The following is a 14,927-nucleotide window of genomic DNA, read 5'->3' on the forward strand; positions in this document are numbered from 1 at the left end:
GAAGACCAAGATTTTATAATGCGAGTGTCGAGACGCTCCAAAGACACGCTACCAAATAGTGATTAAATAAACGCTCCTGATCTCTAGCTCTCGCTGAGGCCTGGCTGGTTCCCGGTCCTATGGGCCACCCCCAATCACATCAACTGGTTGGCAGCGACGGGATGTCCCATGCTTGACTCGGGCTTCAGCGATGGTGAGTGCTTGACTTTCTTTGAGATTTGCCACGTTAGCTTTTTGTGTTTTTCTAAAACTAGTCATAAACTTCTGGACGTATTGGCTTCATATCTCACTTCCATACATTACAGCTATTTACCAGATTTTAGCTTTCCTCTTCTAAAACCAGCAATAATTTTTCTGTACGTATAGGCTTCATATATCCGCTTCCTTACGTGACAGTTAGAAAGAAAGTCCACGCTCATAAAGACCATGGATTTAGTAACTAAGCTAAAAAAAACCAAAACTCTTGCTACTTTGTGAAGAGCTGGGAATTGAGGTGGGGAGAAGTCAGAGAAAGCCGCAGCTGATTAAGGCAATTCAGGAGTGCGGTGCGGAAGATGATGAAATTGAGGAGTGCTGGGAAGAAGTAAAAAAAACAAGAAAGGGCCAAGGAAGACAGAAAAAAATGACAAAAGACGATTAGATTTAGGAATTTATCAGGCATCAAGTAACCCGATTAACGAGAGAGCACCCTCCGATATGAAATTTAAAGGCACTCCCGCCGAAACCACAACTGTAGCGAGCAGCTTAAAAGGAACACAGAAACAGAAAGCGTTTGAGGCTAGAAAGCAGGTCGTCTGCCGCCGTTGCAAGAGCCTGGTCACCTTTCGACCGGCTGCCAAAAGTCTAGAAATGTTCTCTCTTTGGTGGACAACAGCGACATTCAGGGAACAGAAAGCGCTAATAATCCGCAGGTTGGAAGCTGCGACGAATGCGCGGGTGGCGAGACATCTCAGTCACAAGACACGATAGTTGAAGAGAAGAGTGTGCACTTGCCTGAAGCCCACGTGGAGATTGAGGGATCGTTCGGACTGCCCGTGACTGGGCTGCCGGGTCACAAAACCTACCCAAGCATTATCCCTATCTGACTTCTTCGGATATGCTTTTGAACAAGGGCCTTTGTTTTGGTGCTTGCAAAAGCAGCGCAATTCAGCAAGTGTTACAACGCTGCTGATCCACAGGTTGAAAGCCTTGACCAACGCGTGGGTGGCGAAACAGAAACGATAGTCGAACAGGACGGTGTGCGTTTGCTGGTAGCCCGCGTGAAGATTGAGGAACCGTCCGGACTGCTCGCAACGGAGGTTGCCATGTCACAAAACCTGCCCAAGCATTATCCCTCTTCGAATGACTCCGATATTCTTTTGAGAAAAAAGGGCCTTTGTTATGGTGACCACACGATTGAAGCTCTGATGCGCCCGACAGTATGTAAGTCCGCTCCTGAGAAGCGCAGCATGATTCGGGAAGGGTTAAAAGCTGCTGATCCACAAGTCAATAGCCGCGACGAATGTGCTGGCGACAAACTATTCAAGTCACTGGAAACCCCTCAACGATGCTCAGGGAAAAACAGGAGTACGGCCTAGTGTTGCTTCATTCAGAAGGGCTATGTGCTGTCAGCCTGACAGACTGGAAGGCCTGTTTGCCGGCTATCTTGTCTTCCTTGCGTTCGGTGCCTTACAAGGCCACAGGGTCAGACCTTGTCCTTATATTCAGATCTAAATAGTACACATCGTTCTGCTTCTTCCAAACTATGAACCGTTTTGGAAGGTAATCAAGGTTACGAACCTCCCTATCTAGTAGGCACTGTTGTCTTTTCCTTCGGCTGGAAGGAGTGTTTGAGCTATCTCAGGGATGTTCTCGGACAATTGCGCACTGCCGGCTTAACACTGAAAGGCGAAAAATGCCAACTTACGTATTTACTCAAATCTAAGCCGATGTTTCTTTCGAAAAAATTATGTTTCTTTCGAAAAGCGAATTTCGGGGGTCGGCCTACAATCGAGGGCGGTCTAGGTTCGAGTAAATATGGTAGGTAGAGATGAGGTCAGTGACTTAGGCCGTGCAAAAACTGCAGTACTATTTGGTAGGCTCACGGTTCCTAAATAGAAATTGACCATTGACCTTTCACTCGGCTGCATAACATGTCCGCAAAGAACGGCAGGTTGCTTGCAGAAACACACCTTTGATGTAAAGTACAAGAAAAGGCGCGAGAACACCAACGCTGAAGGGCTCAGCCATGCCTTTTCAGTTTAATGGCAATTGAGCTTTATGCCCCTTTACTTACACCCTGTGTTCTTCGCCTCTTACATAACATGCATTTATTCTCTTTTATTATTATTCACCTCCTTTCGTTCTTGTATTGCCCTAGCACCTGCATGACTTAGAGGATGTGGCTTTCTCTGGAAACGATACAGAAACTACGAAAAACTGCGCAAAATAAACAGGGACAAGTGAGACACGCACACAAGCGCAGACTAGCAACTGGAAGTTTATTGAAGGAAACACAAATATAAGTAACAAGAAGAACCACATGAACGATTAGAGGTTGGCGGTTAGATAGTCTATCTCTAGTTTGTGTAACGTAAGCGAAGGCCTTGCAACGCACATGCTGCCATACTTGTGGATGTAGAATGCCTCAGCCACTTCTCTCGCTGTCCTATCTTTATGCCTAGACAACACCTTTGTTTCAGGCAGCAACGGGTGACATTTGCAAACTTTGCAATGCAAGCACAGATTTGATGAAGGCTGAGCCTTCAGCGAAGCCCTGTAATCCATTAGACGATTGTTCACACACCTCCCAGTTTGCCCTATGTAGCATTTTCTGCAAGACAAGGGGATGTGATAGACAACACCCTTGCCGCATTCAACTAATGCCTCCTGATGATTAATTTCACATTCATTCCACTTTTTTCGCTTGCCTTCGACTTTCCTATCCACTGGTGCGCAGACTCGGACAAGCTTGTTCCTAGAGGAAAAAACCACCTTAACACCATACCAGTTTCCCACCTTTTTCATACGGTGGGAGAAAGCATGAAGATACGGAATGCAGGCTATGGGCATACCTTTATCAGAGGCCACCCTGTCGCCACCACCCTTTCCTTCCTGTTTGAGTTTATTCAATATTCTTTCACTTATGCAGGCTAAGTTTCCTTCAGGAAAGTTTGATAACCTAAGTCTTTTGATCTGGTTATCAAAAGCCACCGACATTTGATGCATGAAACAAACCGTTGCTGCATGAAACAAAGGTGTTGTCTAGGCATAAAGATAGGACAGCGAGAGAAGTGGCTGAGGCATTCTACATCCACAAGTATGGCAGCATGTGCGTTGCAAGGCCTTCGCTTACGTTACACAAACTAGAGATAGACTATCGAACCGCCAACCTCTAATCGTTCACGTGGTTCTTCTTGTTACTTATATTTGTGTTTCATTCAATGAACTTCCAGTTGCTAGTCTGCGCTTGTGCGTGTGTCTCACTTGTCCCTGTTTATTGTGCGCAGTTTTTCGTAGTAATGCAGTACCAACTCTCCCAAAGCTCAGTCCTTTTAAAGATACAGAAACGTTAGGCCATTAATTTTTTTCGTGTTCTGTGTCTGTGTTTCTTATGGCTTTTGTTAATTGATCCGTGGCTGTCACGAGCGAGACTGCAAATCTAATTTTCGAGGGAGTTTTTGATCAGAGAATGTAGCCTGGCATTTCTCAAGGTCAGTTGGGTGCTCTCTATTTGTTGTGCCTCGAGTTTGGCTGGTTCATTTCCAGCACTTGCAAGCCGTTTCTCAGGTCCAAGGCTGGGGCTCAGCCCACATGAAACGAGAACAAGAGAGCAAGTCTACGGCCTCTCCGGGGTGCTTTGGTGTTGCATCCCCTTCGAGACCTCCTGGGGGCAGCGGACGGGCTGTTATGATCGGCTTTCACGGCTTGGCGCCGCTGGGCCGTGGGAATGATTCGCCGGCATCTGTCCTGCTTGCTTCATCATCAACGTTCCCCGAAGTGCAACTGATGCGGCGACAACACGGCAGTCGTGTCCTGAACCCTTCAAGGCTGTCAGTGCACCTCGTCAAGTTCCTTGGACACATTCGGCCAAGTTTGACGGTTTTATGGCCTGGAAGTGAACTATTTGCAGTCAAGCTTGCTTGGAAGAAGCGCTGCCAACAACGTGGAATCAACCTTGGACAGTCGGTGCAACAGTCCCCTGTAGCCAGGTACCATAGTGATGCATCTTGAGTAGCTTTTAGCGCAAAAAAAGGACAGGGACACAGAGGAAGGGAACAAGAGCAGCGCTAACTATCAACTGAAGGCTTTATTAGGCCAGAAGAAAACATATACTATACTCGGACTACGTCACCCGCGGCACATGCGCACGGTCAACGGTGCAAACCAAGGCACTATCTCTCCATACCTATCGTTAACCCCTTTCCTTTAGGAGCGAAACTTCTTTGTTAGAAATCGTTACTGACGGGTGACTGATGCAAGATGATCCCCTGATGTGTATGTGATAAGCCTCTGCCAGTTCTCGCGTGGTGCGATCACGGTGCTTAAATAAGGTGACCGTGTCAGAGAAGCGTGCTTCGCATCCACACTGCGCAGAATGCATTGCTAAGTGCGTGAGCGGCTTTCCTTTTAAAGACGAGAGGTGCTCCCTTAAACGTATGTTAAGGCAGCGACCCGTCTGCCCCACATACATCCGTCCACAACTTAATGGAATGCAGTATACAAGGTTTGAGGCACATGTAACAAAGCTAACTTTGTGCTTGACGTTGCAAGTACGAGAGGCCCCTCTGTCTCCAGCGTCCAGCTTATTTCCAATCATGGAGCACATCTTGCCTAGTTTATTCTTGGCTGAGAAGACCACATTCAGTGCATACCTATGGGCGGTCTTTTTTATACGGTGCGAAAGAGCATGCACGTAAGGAATTACCGCCCATCTGGATCGTTCCAATTCTGGTTCACGTGGAAGGCCCCCTTTTATATGCTTTATCAGGCGCCTACAAACAGCCTGTAGCACAGACTCGGGGAAGCCGGCCTGTTTCAGCCGCAGTACCTGCTCTTTGAAGCTCTCTCGTACCAAATGATGGCACGACCTGGTAACAGCAGATTTTAGGCATGAGAGGGCTATCCCGTTTTTTATAACCTTCGAATGAAAGGATTGAAAGCTTAACAGGGGCTTGCTAGACCGAGGGGCATACTTATAACATGTATGGTCAGCTGAAAAAAGCAGTGTAAGATCCAGAAGCTGTAGAGTGTAATTAATTGGCTCTTCACAGGTGAAACTCAACCCCCCGCCTTATGCTTTGAATGCTCCTAAAATAACCTGTGTGAAGGTTTCCATATGCACATTGGTCCCCAGACACCAAAAAATCATCTACGTAGCGGAAGACCATAGTGGCAACTCCCTGCAAAACTGGCAACAAGTCACGGTCCATTCTGCTCAAAAATATATCGCTGAGGACGGGGGCAACTTTGGACCTGATACAAACCCCCGATTTTTGAACATACAGCTTGTCTCGAAAGGCCACGAAGGTGGTTCAGGTAAAAGCCGAGTAGTTCCAGGAAAGCCTCTACAGTAATCCCACAGCCATTTCTAAAAACAACCTCATCGTTATCACCAGTGATGCAGTCTTTTACCCTCTTCATCAAAAGTTCATGCGGAAGAGACAGAGGGGCCTCTCGTACTTGCAACGTCAAGCACAAAGTTAGCTTTGTTACATGTGCCTCAAACCTTGTATACTGCATTCCATTAAGTTGTGGACAGATGTATGTGGGGCAGACGGGTCGCTGCCTTAACATACGTTTAAGGGAGCACCTCTCGTCTTTAAAAGGAAAGCCGCTCACGCACTTAGCAATGCATTCTGCGCAGTGTGGATGCGAAGCACGCTTCTCTGACACGGTCACCTTATTTAAGCACCGTGATCGCACCACGCGAGAACTGGCAGAGGCTTATCACATACACATCAGGGGATCATCTTGCATCAGTCACCCGTCAGTAACGATTTCTAACAAAGAAGTTTCGCTCCTAAAGGAAAGGGGTTAACGATAGGTATGGAGAGATAGTGCCTTGGTTTGCACCGTTGACCGTGCGCATGTGCCGCGGGTGACGTAGTCCGAGTATAGTATATGTTTTCTTCTGGCCTAATAAAGCCTTCAGTTGATAGTTAGCGCTGGTCTTGTTCCCTCCCTCTGTGTCCCTGTCCTTTTTTTGCGCTAAAAGCTACTCAAGATGAATTTCTACCAACTAGCTCGACTTTCGGTCTTACCATAGTGATGGTGTGATGCAGAACACGCTACGGCCAGCGTGTTGTTTCGCCACGCTGTTTGAGCTTATAAAGTGTTTGGCTTCTTCGGCTTCCCTCCCGTCGGACCGTTAAAGCTTGAAGGTGGGGGACATGCAGAAATCGCCACAGCTCAGCCCTTTATTTAGGCTGCCACCGGAGTGCAGTGCCCCCAGTAACTTGTTAGTCTATATATGTCCGAGACCAATAAATAGCGGGTACTCTTTCGTCCAAGCAAGCGGCGTGTTCGTGTCGATCTTTGCATGTCCGTGCCCCTGCGGCACTAACCACGCGACACTTACTTTTAGTCTTCATGTGGTTTTATGATATATTCATCTTTACATTTGTTGTAAATCTTTTATGTTGTCCTCAAAAGATGTTAAGCCCTCATCCTTTGACCTTTACTCAGGTTATTTGTTAAGCGACATGTGGCTCTTTCGGTTGAAGTTGAAGTTGAAATTTATTTATTTATTTATTTACAGGTTCTGCAGGCCTATACTTAGGCCCAAGCAGGAGGGGCAACAACAACAAAAAAAGAAGTACAATGTCACAGCACTTAATCAGACAACTTATAGTGCACTTGAACAACAGTGTTACGGCACATAAACAGTGAACAGAACACTCATGCGCAGCAGAAGTCAACTAACTACATTACTCGGGCACTGCGAATACACACCATATGGATACATCATTCAGAACTAAACAAAAAATGCTTCACATGCTCATGCTCACATGTTCACATGGTTGCTTCACATGTGCAAAGCTCAGTGAGATTGGTCCCATGATTTGTGGTGCTCATTTCACGCTTAGTCAGCAATGTTCTTCTATTTGTCAGCACAGGCGAGATTTACAGGTTGCTCACGTGTTCAGGTTTCCAAATTAAAATATCTGTTCCTTACTTACCAGAAATAAACAGTTGGCAGTCTGCGCTCGCGGTGTTCTGTATGTTCCTTACTTGTGTCCTCATTGTTTCACGCAGTTTAATAACATCTAAAAGCCACGAACCAAACAGCCCAACCGAACGTTTTACTGATCCCAATCAGGGACGAGCAGTTGCCGAGGGTAACCAACTATACTTCCAAACCAGGGTGCCTGAATAAGATTCAGGTCCTGGGTAAAACAGGGACATCATGGCTTGAGAATTGTGGGAGGCACTCCATATAAAAGCATGAGGTCCTTTTTGTAGCACGGACACTTCATTGTCTCTCTCGCAGGCACAACGAGAATTCTTAGATAAGTAATGCCGAAAGTTGGGCGAGTTGGTGATAGTTCATGATTATATATGAAGCAGCGCACGACGACAGGCACAAAAGGAACGAAAGCAGCGGTGTCCCTTTCGTTCCTTTTGTGCCTGTCGTCGTGCGCTGCTTCATATATAATCTTAGATAAGTTGTGATTAGGGTAGTACGCACTCGAAGTTTGCTAAGCTTGTTGCACATGTCTGTGCTTATATATTGCAACGCACAAAATGTTGACTGAACAATCGAAAGTTTGCGCTCCCTTTGAGCCGTTCCCTCGCTATTTCCTTGCGCAAAAACAGCCATATTTCTGTGGCTTATTCATGATCCTAAATCGCATCCTGCTGAAAACACTAAGCCGCTGTTTACATAGGAAAAGTGTAAATGACTGAAACGAGCTTGTCTCTTCTTTGCTTACCGGGCCCTGCAACAATTTTTTAACATGGTTAGAAAATGCTGCCAATTGGTAAACGAGGCTCCTGTTAAGATGAGAGTCAAACATTATAGCACAGCACACGACATGCAATTTAACACTGAGCTTCAAAGTCAGCTCGAAATTACTCTTTCTTCTCTTGACCAATTACAGTCGAACCCGGGTATATTGAACTCGCCAAAAAACGTTTATTAGTTCGATATATGGCATAATTCGATATAGGCCCGCTATAGGATTTAATGACACAAAGGCACATACAAATAAGAAAAGTACTTTATTATTATGGTGGCTTACTTGCGTGCCCTACTTTGGAACAAAATAGTCCTGGATTTTCTTCTGTTTCAACAACTTCGCTGTCTGCGACAGCACGCATGCCTCCACGTCCAACGAGTCGGAGCAGCCTTGTATATTCACGCAATAGCGCCGGACCAATGCAAGTGCACTAATCACTTCGGAGGATGTAGGCAACGGGACATCGTCAATTTCCTTATTGCTGTCGCTTTGGCTCGTGGTCGGCACGACGTCTGCAACGTATTCCTCATCTTGTAGCTGGCCCATGATGGTGACATCATCGTCCACACTGACGAACTCGTCGAATGTCGATCCATATGCGGTGGCGACGCCGGACTTCTTCTCACCGCGCTCGACTCGATTTGTGATTTCGAGTTTCGTGGCGAATGACAAATTCTGCCTCTTTGCACAAGCCATGACGACAGCGCGCCAAGAAAGTTCACAGAGCGCCAACAGGCAACACCACCAGCACGGACCACGCTGAACTCGTGGAAAAGAGGCAGCAGCAGGCACGCAAGCATAAAGAAAGAAAAAATGGCGCTCACTTGTACCGCCTCCGCGCCTCGGAGAAAGTGCGACGGCCTCTGATTGGCTGTAAGCGCTGCGAGCAGGCCAGGATCATTTTTTGCAGGGGGGTGTTCGGCCGTGCACAGCCGGGTCTAAACCCCTTTTTCTAGGGTGACGCCGGCAGTTTTCCCCACCACCGCGAGGGAAAGCCAACTTGCTGGGGCACTTTCGAGGCACATGGAGTTTGATATATCGGTTGTCGTTGCTATTTTCGTTCGATGTAACAGTAACTTTTGCTATATATTCTGAATGTAAATTTACCGTGTTTAGAAATTGTTCGATATACGGGATAATTTGATATAAACGGGTTCGATATAGTCGGGGTTGGCTGTATGCCACAGGCTCAATTTTTACTGCATCATAAACATGGGCACGACCACTGGCTGATTTGAGCATTGGGCCGCATGCACTACTGAGCAGTTAGCCGAAGATGCTTCTCATAAGGGTTGGGCGCATTTGCCGCCCCTGCCATTGCCGAAGAGTTTCAGCGTTCCAAATTTCAGATGTTTCAGAACTCCGGACTTGAAGGGAGCGCGCCCTTGTCCGCCACATCAGTTGGGCCTCCACAGAAGTTGGAGGAGGAGGAGAGGTTGAGGAAATAGCATATTTTCCATTCGCATGTAAAGTGTTGTCCACACCACAGCCACCGCGGAGTGCCACGACGTGCCCGAGCTGCGTCCTAAAATTACACACAACATAGAATTACACCAGCGCACTCGTGATCGCACTGAAAGTAAGCCGGGCAATCACAGAAAAAGACCAAAGTGCTCAAGGTCGTTACTCACGCCAACGTACAGACGCAGCTTCTTGCCCCCTTGCTATCCTCCTCCCCACCCGTTTAGCTTTCAGCGCACTCACCGGGTCGAAAGAAGAAAGCGCTTAACCCTTTGCAGGCCGCTGCCGGTCCCTGCCAGACGATGCAACATGACGGCCGCAACGGTCTGTGGTCGGGCACTGCTGGATCAGTTCTTTTGCACTTGATTCACATGCACCTTTTCTCACTGCGTTATGCGCCATCTGTTAAATATTTAGTTAACTTCTTTTACTTAAGCTTTCAGTATTTCAGTTTTGGACCAGAACGGACAAAAAATGAAAAAAGGTTTCGGACCGCAAAGGGTTAAAGCGTGCAACAACCTCCTCTAAACTTCTCTAGAAACTTCATGATGACTGAGGGGCGCGAAAAAACGGCACACAAAGAAAAGAAGTACACGGGACGACGCGCTAAATTTCTAGAAACTTTTGCACCGGTCAATTCATGGGACAATCAACTATGATAGTGAGGTCGCTTACAGATTACTCAGAAAAGTGTCACAGGGCCCCTTTGCATACATGGCTGAAAATTAGGGGTGCGCGAATATTCGAAGTTTCGAATATTTTTCTAATAGTGTGTGCTATTCGATTCGATTCGCACGGGAATTTGACTATTCGAACTATTCGAATTTCCAGAAGATAAACACCGCCAACGTCCCATTTTTCGGACTTCCTAGGGACCGCGAAATCGTCCCAAAAATCGGGCTGTCTGAAAAAACGAATTCAGGCTTTTTTATTCCGCTCAAGCGGTCAAATCGCCGCAGCCACATCCGAAATAGTTTTAGTGCCTCCCAGTAAACTTATCAGGCATTTTGGTACGCGCCCAGGCTCTCGTGAATACATTCGGTGCCTGCTGCGAACCCCGCTTAACTACGTGCCAACCACCAATTGCAAATTAGCGTCTCGTCATGAGCGCTGCTGATACCAGCAAAGCGCGGAATAGATTACGGCTCTCACGCATGAAATATTTGGAAACGATAACGCGGAGCGCAAAGACTGTGGCAGAAGAGTGGATGACTCGTCCGCCTTTCCTTGATGCGTGTGCGTGTGATGCGCACACGCTTCGCCGAATCTTTGCCGATACGCAGCATTTGCTGCCGCGTGAAGCCGATCGTTCCTAGTTGTGTGCAGCACATTGCCAACCGAGCTGACGCCATCACTCCCGGGGCGCTTTGGATAGGCCTAGTTATGACATCCCGATACCGTTCCCGTTCGCACACACTCCGTTCCTGATCGCACACAGATGCGGCGATGGCGAGCTGCTTTTGTCCGTGAAGGCAGCGTGTCTGTGCGGCGCACTTAGCGGTCTCGCACAAAGAGGCAGCATGAACGGCGGCGTGGCGCGTTCGGATTATACGCATGCCACTGCGCTAGGCTGCATGCACTACTGAGCAGTTAGCCGAAGATGCTTCTCATAAGGGTTGGGCGCATTTGTCGCCACTGCCATCGCCGAAGAGTTTCAGCGTTCCAAATTTCAGATGTTTCAAAACTCCGGACTTGAAGGGAGCACGCCCTTGTCCGCCACATCCGTTGGGCCTTCACAGAAGTTGGAGGAGGAGGAGAGGTTGAGGAAATAGCATATTTTCCTTTCGCATGTAAAGTGTTGTCGACACCACATTGGTTGCACCAAATCATGTAAATAAATACAATTCGGCCTCTGCACTGCCGCATTCTTGATAAGACGACTAGGGAGCATTACCCCTGCAGTGCTTCACCAACCGAGCTAAAAAAAACGCTTTCATGTTGCGGTCTCATAAGAATATGCTTAGGGATCCTCTGCAACTTTTCTTGTGTAATTTTGCTTCGAAGTATTAACAAAAATATTCAACAACTATTCGAATATATTCGATTCGATTCGCACTCATATTTTATTCGAATTCGCTTCGCACTCAAAATTTTGCTATTCGCACAGCTCTACTGAAAATAGAGCACTCTTGAAACCACCTTCCTCTCGCTGCATCCATTAAGACAAGTAACAAAAGAGGCAACAATTAATACTATCCAGACTCAAAGTTGAACTTTCTTCATATTGCAGCTCTAATTCGTAAAAGGTCCCTCCCACACCTCCGTTTTCATGGCTGCCCTCTCGTCGTCGCTTGTTTGGGTTGGGCGAGAGGGTAGGAAGCATATACATACACATGCTAAGGAAAACAGTTGCAGCCTTGAAGAAGACAAGTCCGCTTGTCAAAATGTCGCCTCCAGCAACACCCCGTGTTCACCAATTTTTCAGTTTTCATTCGTGATACACACTTTACTGCCATCACTGTCACGAAAGAAAACATTAGTTTCTTCTAACCACCAAAGTTTTGTGTGAAAAACAAGTCATGTCATGCCATCAGTAGCAGCATGCAACCAGCTGGCTAGCATTGCAAGCTGCCAGCTGCAACAAAACTAATACCCGGATTTTTCTTCACTCACAGAAGCTCTGTCGTATCAAAAGTAGTTTGGATTTGCACAATTTTAATAATAAACCTTTCTCGCCGAAATACTCATTATTTGCCATTATTTGGATTTAATAGGAATGGAAGAAACTTCAGAATTAGCAGAATGCCAAATCGAGAGTATAACTGAAACTGACTAATGCTAACACACCTACCGTCCCTAATAGAACCTGCAAATTTTGTAGCCGCATGGAAGCTGGCATTTTCATCATCTGGCGACTTCCTTCACAATGTGGCCACCGCACTAGACCCGTGCCTTCATCTGAGACATGCTTCTTCTCACTCCCCCCTACTCTTCCCCACCACGCTAATAATTTTTTTCTCCAATGAGTTGACAGGCAATCTGTCCATCAGGATGTATGTGGTGATACTATTCTGATGTTAGCCTCTGCCACACTTGTGACATTTATTCAAAGGCCACACAAAAAGAATGTTACGTACAACTGCTGAAAACAGAAGTTTTCTTATTGCCTAGAGACATTCCCTTAAGGCACTACGTGCGTAATGCTGAAGGCCAAGGTAGAGTACATCAAAAGCACTCGTGTATATTTAAAATCTGTCACATACATCTTAATATGCTTATGATTGTCTATGCACCAATTTTCCATAATATGCATGAACTCTTTCAATAAAACAAGTTTGAAGCCATACAACCAGATATTTACCATCGTCTGTCATGCAGAGGGTTCACTTTTTTCGAAAAAGAACAAGAACTTGGGCTAGTTGGTGACGCAGAAAACAAAACATTTAGTTGCAACCATATTTTCTGATGTTTTAGCTGCAGTCATATGAAGTGGTACATAATGAAGCCAGAAAAGGAGTCATTAACTCTTGAGGCGTCTATCGTAGAAAAATTTAGACATGCAGATGCCAGAGAAAGGAAACAAACACAAACCACATGTAGGTTGTGCCTACCTACTTTTAAGAGACAGTTGATAGTGGGCTCTTTTCGAGCCACCAAGAAAGTTGAGCCAGCTAGCTAGTCATGAAAGAAGGACAAGCGAACCAGACAACAAAAGCACACCTGTCTGGCTCTCTTGCATGCGCTGTAGCGCCAGCCTTCCCTTGACTGTGCAGTCATCTTGCTGCACTCCTCGATGGCAACAGGGCTGTGCAAACTTTTCCCTCGCTCAGCGCCATTCTTTATATTATCCAACTGCATCATGTAGCCCAAATCCATGCACGCTTACCGAATAGCAGTGGGTGCACACAAAATCCAACCCCCCCCTAAGGATTTCAAGATATCTGAATTCAACCCAGACTGACCATAGTGGTTTACTCACCAAGAGGAGTGATGCCATAGAACTCGGCCTCATGTCTCAACACACTCATGTCCAGGTCCCTGCAAGACAGAGGTTGTTGGCCTTCCACAATTGACCAGAATTAGCTTTCATGACTCAACTCTTGTGAAAGTTACTACCAGCGCAAAAAAAGGACGAGGGACCACGAAGAATCACAGACATCCCTCGTCCCTCGTCCTTTTTTTGCGCTGGTAGTAACATTATGGATCACCAACTTGCCCAACAAATCGCTCTCTTGTGAAAGGTGCATAATATCTATTATGTGATATTTCTTCTGCCATTCTCACCATTTTAGCAGAAAAGATGCACCAATGACATCGTTCTAGTCGGCATGACAGCAACACAGTTACCAAGCGAGCTTCCAATAAGATGTGACGACCGATACAGCACCCTCACGTGAAGGATTTTCAAAACTAGTAAATTTTTACTCATTTCAGCAAAATAGCCTAGTACTGCTTTCCCCTAACAGTTTATGCTTTCATGTCTGGATTAAGTTGGAGTCAATCTTCCTACCTGAATTCTAAAAGGCTTTTCCAAAGTTTTTTCTACTGTCTTCTGAAGCACTAGAATAACGTGTGCAATACCGAGACTAAAACAAAAAAAAAAACAATAATAAAGGTTGGTGCAGACGACAAGAAAACACGATTCCCCTTCGCTCGCAGTGATATCACTGGATGTTTCCAATAACCACACACCTCTCACAACTCCGTACCAGAAGTCTGACCTCATGGTGGCCTTCGCAAATCATTTCACAGTCCACCTAGTGTCATGTTGCAATTGTTTTCAAAGTTTGCTTAATAACAGATATCTGACGAGGTATAAAGAATGTTTTCATAATTTTTAGTGTACACTATTGTGCCCTAGCTGGGACCATATGAATGTTAGGTGTGACTTGGCCTGTCAAGCTAGCAGTCAGAACGCACAGGCATCACGTTCACATGACCAAATGTAATTTCCAATGTCAAAAATTGGCACTGTGTATCACTATAGTCAGTGCGGAAGGTGGTTCAAATAAAGTTATAACTACTTTTTTTTTTCGGGGTTCCCACCTGCATTACGATATCACTGCATTCCACAGCACAAGAAGAAGCGATGAAAAACGGCATGCTTAAGTTTTGTTCCAAAGCCCTTGCAGTAAAATCTCCGCAAAGCAGATGACTAAAAAGCATAATAAAATTTTCTACCACACTCAGTGATGTGAACGGCCAAAGACACTTTGGTGCTGCTTCTGGAGCAGCTAAAGCCTTACTTTGGAGCAGCTTAACAACCATTTGGAGCAGTTACCAAGCAAACATTTTCAAATACAAATATTTGTCTTTCCTAAGCTGGACCAGTTGTACTGCATGTTTAACAAAATCAATTTATACACAAATACTTTACCTAGGATACCCTGAAAGATGAAATTAAGTGATTGCTTGACATTTTTCTGTGAACAGCACTAAGTTTTTAAGAGCCGTGACCTCAGGCTGCCTAGCACTTTCCTGGAATCCATCTCCTATTTGTGAATGAATATGACTTTCCCTGATGCTTCAATTACAGTACTAGAAGCACAAGCTATTCAAATTTTCCAAGCATTCTGTTTACTATCT

General features: G+C 45.9%; 1 protein-coding gene across 5 annotated transcripts in view; it reads right to left on the bottom strand.

Annotated features, from left to right (window-relative positions):
* The window catches only part of LOC119374811 (SH3KBP1-binding protein 1), a 739,328-nt gene that overhangs the window by 522,017 nt on the left and 202,384 nt on the right, over positions 1–14,927 (bottom strand). For all 5 annotated transcript variants that reach the window (XM_049411036.1, XM_037645000.2, XM_049411037.1 and 2 more), the window contains one exon: positions 13,321–13,379. In XM_049411036.1, coding sequence (XP_049266993.1) covers positions 13,321–13,379 — 59 coding nt within the window. The remainder of the gene's footprint in view (positions 1–13,320; positions 13,380–14,927) is intronic.

The sequence above is a fragment of the Rhipicephalus sanguineus genome, chromosome 11, assembly GCF_013339695.2.
Source record: "Rhipicephalus sanguineus isolate Rsan-2018 chromosome 11, BIME_Rsan_1.4, whole genome shotgun sequence".
NCBI classification, from domain to species: domain Eukaryota; kingdom Metazoa; phylum Arthropoda; class Arachnida; order Ixodida; family Ixodidae; genus Rhipicephalus; species Rhipicephalus sanguineus.